At 48.1% G+C, this 10,000-nt stretch overlaps 1 protein-coding gene across 1 annotated transcript in view; it reads right to left on the bottom strand.

Moving 5' to 3' along the window:
• Nucleotides 1-10,000, bottom strand: part of sh3rf1 (SH3 domain containing ring finger 1) — a 53,863-nt gene that overhangs the window by 17,004 nt on the left and 26,859 nt on the right. The window contains exons 5-6 of the mRNA XM_076278155.1: nucleotides 8,649-9,002; nucleotides 2,101-2,211 (exon numbers count right to left, since the gene is read on the bottom strand). Coding sequence (XP_076134270.1) covers nucleotides 2,101-2,211; nucleotides 8,649-9,002 — 465 coding nt within the window. The remainder of the gene's footprint in view (nucleotides 1-2,100; nucleotides 2,212-8,648; nucleotides 9,003-10,000) is intronic.

The raw sequence follows: 10,000 nt of genomic DNA, 5'->3' as shown, positions 1-10,000 counted from the left end.
TTGAAATGGACATGGTGTCATTTGGGTTTAATGCTTCCCTTTTTTATACCAATCTCAGACCATGTCCCTGGGTCACAAAAATCCAGCGAAAGCTAAATTCTTTGTCCAGGTGTGTCCTTATAAAGGTTAAGCTGAGTTGTGCATGTTTGGAGAAGAGTGGAGAAAAATAGAATGAGAATTCTTTTATCAATTCTGTGGTGGTGTCTTTTACTTAATGGGCATATTTATTGAAGTAATCCTAAAGTAATCAGATTACGTTACATGTTTTTGGTAATCCAACTGATTACGTTACTGATTACAAAAATTGCCATGTAATTTGTAGTCCGTAATGGATTACATTTCAAAGTAATCTGACCCAACCCTGGAAACAGTACAGCCTTTTGGTTAGCTCCCATCCCCTCGCAAACTGCGGAGAATAGACGCGCTTTTAAGGGCCGGGTCTTGATGAAATTCACCACAACTCTCACAACCTCGTCCAAAATCTCATTCAGGTCGGGACTAACTAAGCTGCCTTGACACGAGCGCTTCCCTATGAATAACACAGTGCGTCCATTGCGCATCGGGTGCTACCTGGGCCTAGGCTACAGATTAAAAAAAAAAAAAACTCTTGTTTTTCACGTCAGTTCGCGCGAACCACCTGGCATGTCTCCGCGACCCACAGTTTGAGAAACGCTGACTAATGAACATTTCTTGACGAAGCTGGCCTATCTTAGCGATATATTTGGAAAGCTCAATGAGTTAAATCTTCAGTTACAAGGCAAAGACAAGCACCTAGCAGATAAGATCACTGCATTCAACAAGACGATTGTGTGTGAGATTAGGTGCAGATCTATTTAAAATTATTATATTTAGCACATTTGTAGGCCTATCATATGTTGACTATTGATGAGATTTGTATCATATGTTTATGATCCTATTCACTATTCTCGACAAAATTGATAAAAATAAATATTAATAAAACAATTTAAAAAAAAACTTGTTAACAATTGGTGGTGTTGGGGGTACATCATAATGTCTCAGGGGGTACATGCCTGTTAAAAGTTTGGGAACCACTGCACTAAGTGAATGCTTATGAGTGTGTATGCAGGTCTGTGTCTGCGGTTGTTTGTGCATGCGTGCGTGCGTGCGTGCGTTTCCCTGGTCCATTGCTGACGTGGGAGCTGAGATAATGAGATTGCCCGCAGGCAGGAGGACTCATCTGAGCGAAAACATCATGTCGACTTCCCTGGTGAACCCAGAGAGCTCAACCTTTTGTGTTGACACACATACACACACACACACACACACGCACACACGCACGCAAGCATGCTCACACTCTAGTGCACAGGAAGAATGTGCTCTGAAAACACCATGCGGTGGTGGATGAGGCAGAGGGGATGGTTTTGATGGGGCGGCCTCGGGAGGGGAATTAAAGGTCCCAGTTCCCATAGTCAGACTGGGGTCAGGTGCCACTTCCTATACAATCAAGTGCATTCAGAGAGGGGGGGTGGGACCCTACCGTAGACATGCAGACATCCCATATACACACTTGCACACACACACAGAATAAACACTTCTGGAGTGTGCGTGTATGCAAAAAAAACAGAGATAGAGGAAGACAGAGAGAAAAGAGACAGAGAGAGAGAGAGAGAGAGCGCGCGAGTGAGCAAGAGAGGTGTATGTAAAACAAACACACAGAGAGAGAGAGAGAGAGAATCCACAAGGGCCTTCCTAAAAGTGCTATTTGTGAAGATGAGCCACATTTCTCCCCTTCTGCTCGACGCTGGCACCCTGCCGGCAGGGCCACAGGTGCACCCTATAAATACCACAGAGACTTTTGACGCAAACGAGTGGCGTGGGCCAGACATCTCTTCTGGTGTGTAAATGTTGCCCTTCTGTCACCCTTCACCATCACAGTCCAATTCAGGCAGCACCTAGTGGCTAAGCCAGTGGCTCCTTGGGTGGAGGAAGAACTTGGTACTGACAGACAGTGATGCACAAGCCATTCAGAAAAGTTTTCTATACAATTATTTCATCATTCATCGTCATAAAACTGCAGCTGTGAAGCTTTTTGGGGGTAGTGTGTGTTGATTCAGAGTGGTGTACATGTTTGTAACTCACCACTGGGATGGACGCGTAGGTGGTCTCCGGGGGAAACGTGAAGACGGTGGCCGTGGTGACCGGACTGCTGGGGGGCGGGGTGACGATGAGGCCAGTGGTGCAGATGTGTACCTGCCCAAGAACACAGAACCGAGAGAAACACTTAGATCCCACTCAAGAGGAACACAGTCAAGTCACGGACAACAGATCATGCTTTCTTAATGCATCAGAAAGTTTGGCTTTCCCGTCGTTTGCTAAAAAGGGACAAAACAGTCCTGCGACAGAAGGTGGGACTGATGCTTTCTCGTATGTATTGCAACGGTACGCAACAGCATTGATGTATGATTAAACTGCAGAGCTAAAAATGGCGTGCCTGTCTCCCTGGATCTGTGCACCACTGTTGGGCTGCCAACCTGCCTGTATGTATGAGGAGAGAGAGAGAGACAGACAGCGCACACACACTGGGGGAATGTAACCTATACACAAGCTTACCAACAACTACAGAGAGGAACAGAGATGGCCTGAAACTGTCACACTGGATGGGAGTGATCATTTAGTCCGAGCTGAGGCCCTGATTGGCTGATACAGACCACATGGCTAGGCAGTGGGTACATGGCTAGATGTTTTTTAAACACTTGAACATCATATAAAAAATCTGGCAGGAAGAGAGAGAAAACAATAGTGTCGTAAAGAGGAGATATTGGTGCAAGTCACACAAGATCACTCATCTAAAACGTATGAACACAAGACGGCACACTGTGAAAGAACCAGAAACTCGCAGGAGGAATTTGAGCTTTCTATAAGCATTTACACATATTTTAGAGTGCTGTCTGGGCTGAAGAGCCAGCTGTCAGTGTTGTGCTTGGTAAGTTCTGTTATCCACTGAACATAACAGAATCCCTTCAATTAGTGAGCGCCCAAATATCTGCATGTCGACAGCCAGTATGAAAACGGCTTCAAAGCAGTTTTAAGTAAATCTGTTCAAACACATCTTATTTTCTTCCTGAAAGTGGTGGTGAAATATGCTGATACGTGTGTGTGTGTGTGTGTGTGTGTGCTGTGAAGGGGGTGGGTTGCACCTGACCAAGTGCCAGCCTCACAGCAATGCAGCGTATGGTAATTAAATATGAATCACAAAGTACACAGTCCTCACTGTCCTTCATATTACTGATGAAAGCTCTCCCTCTCTCTGGAGCGGGGGGTGATGGAGAGACTTAAAAACATTTGAGATACAAAGTACAAAGATACAAAGTGTGTGTGTGTGCCTTAATAAAAAGACATTTTCTGCATCTTAAAAATCTATAGCCTCTTGAGGTGAATCATTACCCTACTTCCTGAATACCAGACTAAATTGGGAGTTCAGTTTAGTGGTATGTGTATGTATTTATTTAAATGTGCGCACACACACACACACACACACAAACACACACACGCCTGTCCATGCATTACTCACAACTATAAATACAAGCAATCCAAATGTTTCCACACAAACAAACAACCAAATAACCCAAATATGCTCATTAATGGAGATCTGTTCCAGCCGTCCGACCCTGTCTGGCTGGAGGGGGTGGAGGGGGTGGAGGGGAGGGGAGGGGGCACTGCCAGTGCGGCTTACTGGGCCACTACAGCTGGTCTCTGTGCCCCACTGGCCTCCAGCCACAAAAGGTCAGCATCAAACAGCTCTGGCCCCGCTGGCCCCTAATCAGAGGCAAACCGCAGTGATGATAAAGGAAGCCAGAGAGCAATCACAGGAAATCCTCTGATGGGATTAGATTCCCATTTGGGCAGGGGTGACCCTTCCCTACCAGTCAGAGAAATCACTCGTTGCCGTCTTGGGGTCGAGTGCATCTCAAGGTCCTCATCTTTGTAGGCTGCCAGCCTATCGTACAGTTTCTCCTTTTTTTTCCCACCATCACCATGGAGCCTTTCTTCTAAGGTGCTCTTGCTTCCTCTCATCTATTCTCTAACTTCCCTCTTATCTGGGCTCCCCCCCCCCCTCTCTCACCATATCAGGCTCCTCTGGCCATTTTGTCCAAGAGTAGAATAAAGACAGTGGTCAGTATGAGGGAGGGGGGGCGTGGCCCTTCCCAGAATTCCCCAGATGCCCACATCTAAAAAGGCTCAAGAGTGAAAGACTCAAAAACCCTTTTAAAGAAAATACACCCTGTAAAGAATGGAGAGAGAGAGAAACAGACAGAAAAAAAAGAAGGGGGGGGGGGGTGGATAAGGACCTCGCCCGCAGAAAAAGATCTCTTTCATGTCGTAAATATAATAGATGCCTCGGCCATTACTGCAGAGATCCCACCCAGCAGAAGACGTTAGACACACACACACACACACACACACACACACACACACACACACACACACACAGTGCAGACAGCGTGTTGGGATCGTCTTACGGGCGTGAACGCTCTGCTTGCAGACAGCGTTTCAAGTGTCTGGTGTGTAATAGCGCTGTAATCAGGGCTTAATTTTTTATCATTCCAGTCCAACCCTTTTACTGTGAAGTGACATTGTTTAAACCAGCCAGTTAGAAGAAAACACAACAGTGTTCCTCTTGTGTGTGGTAATAAGGGTTAATAAAAACAGGTTGACGTGTGTATGTGGGGGGGTGATTGTGAGTGTGTGTGTGTGTGTGTGTGTGTGTGTGTGTGTGTGTGTGTGTGTGTGTGTGTGTGTGTGTGTGTGTGTGTGTGTGTGTGGGGGGGGGGGGGGGGGGGCTGTTTCACTGCGGCTGCAGCAGTGGTTTATGGCCTCCGATTTGCCACTGACGTCCAAGGGCTGGGTATTATAGCTAGGCACTTTAGACATGCAGGCACAATGGTGAGCAATTTTGCCTACATGCCGTGTGTCTGTTTTCAGACAGCAAAGAGAACACAACCCACTCACACTCTTGGCCTGTCCCACACAAACACACACACAAAACTCTTAAATGCCTTTCCCCTCCACTCTCACCTTGGCATCATTTAAGGCTCTCTGGAGCCACACTCTTAAGTCTAAACACTCACGGCGTGGGTTGGAAAGGCCACATAAATAAAAACTTCACATAGTTATGCACGGAGCATACAAACTACTGCAGAGGGAGAGTCTTTGGGTCAGCCATACTACACACTTACAGCCACAGTCCCCCATCAATCAGGCCACAGAGAAGGGGCGAATAGAGAGAGGATGATTGATAGGATAGTCACCCTGGGGGAGAGGAGCGGGTAGGACACAGAGTGTACTGTATGTGTGAAAGAGCTAAAGAGAAAGGAGGGAGAGAGAGAGAGAGAGAGAGAGAGAGAGAGAGAGAGAGAGAGAGAGAGAGAGAGAGAGAGAGAGAGAGAGAGAGAGAGAGAGAGAGAGAGAGAGAGAGAGAGAGAGAGAGAGAGAGAGAGAGAGAGAGAGAGTTTACAAAAATGATAAGGCAAAGCACATCATTCCTCCTGGGTGAAACAGATGAATGTTTACAGCCAGCCTCCACGTACCTACACTGCTGTCACATATTGAGAGAGGATAGCAAATGACTGAACATGTTCTTGAACACCACGCTTACAGTCATGTCAGCAAAGCTTATTAAATGGAATTGAATTTAATGAGAGGCAGAGTGAGCAAGAGAGAGAGAGGGGGGGGGGGGGGGCAGCTAGAGTGCGTGCAAAAGAGACAGAACGAAAAAATAAGAGAGAGTGGCGGGAGAGCGATACGAGCTGACCGCTGCAGGGCATCAGCACTGCGTCTGACTTATGCGTTCTGACACTGCGAGTTTACTGGGGCACAGCCGCAGCACTAATTGACACAAACAAGCACATCCGCAAACACCATCAGGCCCTTCATCCTCTCACTCCCAACATGATACCGCCATCAGCAGGACTCACGCTCGCCTCAACTCTGCCTTAACTATAACTGGTATGGGTGGACACAACAAAACCGATTTGGAAGAGAGGCTCTCTCCTACACACTTTAACAGGAGTGGGACTGGATGCAAGAACATGCTGCAGTCAGCATCCAAACACACACACACACACACACACGTTCGAGTGGCCCATTCATCAAACAGCTTGACACCCCTGTTGGTCAGGTTGTTGGCATGTGTCGGTCCCAGCGTCCTCGTCCTTCTGCTTGTTCCACTGACAGGCCCTCCCACTGGGACCTCAGCGCCTGGCAACCGAGGCAACAGCTGTGAGTGGTTGTCATTCCGAGGCGGTGAGGTTGCTGTGGAAACCAGTGGAACTTGGCCGAGAGGGAGAGGGAGGCTTCTTTTTTCCCCCGTTTTTTTATGGTGTGGCTAAGAACGTAGTCACGCATCCATGATTTCAAACGCTTGGACGAAGCAATGGCCTGGTTAGAATGACGGGGGAGAGAGAGAGAAAAACAGAGAGAGAGAGAGAGAGAGAGAGAGAGAGAGAGAGAGTAAAGGAGAGGGAGAAAGAGAGGTCTGGGTAATTGCTGACAGAAGGGGAGAGCCAGAGCGGGCCATTCGGGGTTGGAGAAAACAAACGCCTCATTCCTCTGACAGTGCAGCCGGCGAGGCCTGCCTTGGCTTCAAGCGGCCGGCTTAGTGCGGAGTCGCTCTTGCTTCATCCCACACACACACACATACCGGATCTCTCCCTGGCTATGCCAATTACTCCCTTCTCTTTCCTCATACCATACTCTTGGGGAGTCCCTTTGAGTCCACATTTATCTCAAACTTTCTGACCATTTTTCTCTCCCCGCTGCTCGTTCCCAGCCACACTGGATCCATTCCTCCACCCTTGGAACACCTCGTTCCACGAGTTCCATTCCAGGCTAACGTCCCCGCGTCTTTCATTCAAGGCGAAGACTCCAAGCTAAAAGAGCTCCCCCTGCCAAAAGTGCAGATAAGATGCAGTACTCTTTCCATCCCCACTCCTCCACCTCTATCTCTTTTCCCACTCCACCCCTCCTCCCCCATGGCTGCCAAAAGGCATCTGAGGCCATGGCTGCGTAGACCGCAGTGTTAACACCAGGCCTGTCAAGCAAGAGGAAGGATTTCAGAAGTGCTCAACTTGTTGGTTATGGAACTGGGTAACCACAGTGACTGACTGTCCACTGCTGCTGTATGTGTACAAGTGTATGTGTGTGTGTGTGTGTGTGTGTGTGTGTGTGTGTGTGTGTGTGTCCGAGTGTGTGTTTAAAGAACAGCAGTTCCCAGGCCTCCCTCAGGCCTCCACACAGACATAAACAGGGCACAAACAGAGGCGCGAACCTGATGATGACGCCAATGCAAACCTCCCCGTTCTTAATCCTGCCTCCTCTCCTTCAGCTGCACTCACAGCAGGCCCTCCCATTCATGACCGCATTCACCCCATCCCAAGCACTCTCTCCTCAGCCGTGTGTGTGTGTGTGTTAGTTACTGAGGGGAGAGATACTTAAAAGTTCTGTTGCCATCTGAAAACCTTGAGTATGATGGCCCTCAGATATAACTGAGTAATCGTACTTTGTCATTTCTGTTCATGTATTCATATGTTATTGCAAGTCTAGGCACCAAAGCTTGCTTTGAGAAGTAAATGAGTAGAACTATTAAATCCATTTTAATTGAAGAATAATTAAAGGTCTTTAAATGCCACAGTCTCATATTGATATCAGTGTTTGTTTTCACTACTCTCATTTAGCAGTCTAATTTAATGAAATTTGTGCCCTCTCTTTGTTAAAAGTATTGGATAAACAACTGACCTGAGTGGTTTGGCATAACTAGTATCTCAGTAAGTACCAAACAATTAATCCTACTCCCCTGGATATCACTTGAAAATGCATTTCATAACCACTGCATTCTGAAATAAGGCCAGTAACCAAAGAGCATTTAATCACTGTGTTCACCATAGATATTAGCTACCCCTGTTTTCAGCATTTTAACAAGCTCTCCTATGGAGACAAGCTGTCAAATTCTGCCCCTGTTGACTTGCCCCAGTATTCACGGTTAGTTGCACCTTTAAACCCGTCTCAGGCACACCTTTAGTTGCCACTTTTAAGATGTATTAGAGGGGTGGACAACAAGGGTGTGAGTACTTGAGGGCCTGTAAGGATGATGGAGTGAAAGCTAAATTGTAACGCTGCAAGTGCCCACTGGCAGGCTTCTATGTCTGGCTATTAGCTGCATTTATAAGCTGCCTTTATAAGCTGCATGCATGCTATAATGCTTACAGCCTTGGATTTTCTCTGCTTGTGTTTGACCCTCTATGCTTCCCGTCCATTTCGCTCCTATTTCCATTCTCTCTCTCTGTACCGGGCAGTCCTTGTGCGAGGCAACCCCATTCTTCAGCTGAGTTCGACTCACTGTTTGTCCCTGTTCAAAGGCAGTTGTCCTTGCCGCCATGATACAAGTTCTTTTACTAAAGGGGTAAGGTCTTGAGCTCTTCAGAGAGCCTTGATATCAGTATCAGTAGTTATGCTACAATGGTGCTACAAAGATGAAGAGTGGAAGAGAATTGAGTGAAACACACTAGACCTGAATGGAGAGAAATTCAATAGAAATGAATACAACCAATGTCTCCCAGACCAACACTCCACTGAGGAGTCCACGGCAGTCGAGCGGGCACCTCGGGCACCCCGGCGGTGGTGGTTCTCACCTGGGAGGGGGCACTGGAGGAGAGGCCGCCGCTGAGTTCCCCGATGCGTGCGGCGGCCGTGGGGTTGCTAGAGCTGATGAGCACGGGCCCGCTGATCTCCATGGAGTGCCGCTGGGGCGGCGGCGCCAGGCAGGGCTTGTGCGACATGGTCAGCGACGTGAACGAGTGACGCTTCTTGCTGTTCTTCTTCTCGCCGCCGGGCTTCTGCACGCCGTTGGCCTGTGGGAAGCCCGGGGTGGCGGACGATGAAGGCATGATGGTGGAGGAGGAAGAGGAGGGGCCCTCGCCCGCAGATTCCCCGCTCCCGTCTGAGGGCTTGTCCAACTCAATCAGTTGCCGAGCGGCTGTGTTGAACTGAGAGAGGGAGAGAGAGGGAGAGAGAGAGAGAGGGAGAGAGAGAGAGAGAGAGAGGGAGAGAGAGAGAGGGAGAGAGGGAGAGAGGGAGAGAGGAGAGAGAGGAGAGAGAGAGAGAGAGGGAGAGGAGAGGGAGAGGGAGAGAGAGAGAGAGAGAGAGAGAGAGAGAGAGAGAGGGAGAGAGAGAGAGAGAGAGGGAGAGAGAGAGAGAGAGGGAGAGAGAGACACTAGATGTATTAAACATATCAATATAAAGGAGTCACAAAGCAGAGAAAACTGTTATTCTTCTCACTCTACTCTCAAGGGCCAAATTATGTTAAATTAACATCAAACTGAAATGACAGCCATCAGATGGTGACACAAAGGAGGGGGGGGGGGGGGGTGGGGTGGCGAGGGAGGGGGGCATCATGACAAAGGGGGGAGGGGGGGTTAAAGGAAAGAACAAAAAAGGTAAGAGGTGAGAAATATAATAAGACAGAAAAGACAGAAAAAAGACAGAAAAAAATACAGCAAAAGAAAGAACCAAACAAAATAGAAAGACAGCAAGAGAGTGAATGAAGGAGGAGAGGGAGAGAGAAAGAAAGAAAAAAGGAGAGAGAGACCTCCATACACACTTCAAAAACCTGTGCGACTTCAGAGCAAGATGCTTAGCACTGATGCGAGGGGGCTAGATAGGGAGTGTGTGTGTGTGTGTGCGCACTTGGGGGAGGGTGAGGGTGTAGTAGGCTTTAATGTGTGAAGCCAAAAATCAAAGCGAAAGACTAAAAAAGGTTTTAGTTAATGATCGAGGGAGCACCACGACACACACATGGCCTGGAGCTACAGGGCTACCTCAGTGCCTCGCTCGCTCGCTGGTTTCTGAACAGACACGAAGGCTTCTAAGTGCAGCGCTTACTTCACTCGGCTGAGAGGGGACGAGCACGTTTGGGTTCATCTACAGTTCCCCGTGGCATGCACACTACCTCCACATCTACCGATGCTCAGGGTTGATCCATTTG

The sequence above is a fragment of the Alosa pseudoharengus genome, unplaced genomic scaffold, assembly GCF_046254945.1.
Source record: "Alosa pseudoharengus isolate Yale_2024_CS ecotype anadromous, Long Island Sound unplaced genomic scaffold, YU_APseudo_1.1 YU_APseudo_1.1_scf_11, whole genome shotgun sequence".
Lineage (NCBI taxonomy): Eukaryota > Metazoa > Chordata > Actinopteri > Clupeiformes > Clupeidae > Alosa > Alosa pseudoharengus.
Note: the sequence above shows the minus strand (reverse complement) of the source record. Positions and strands in the feature narration are given on the sequence as shown.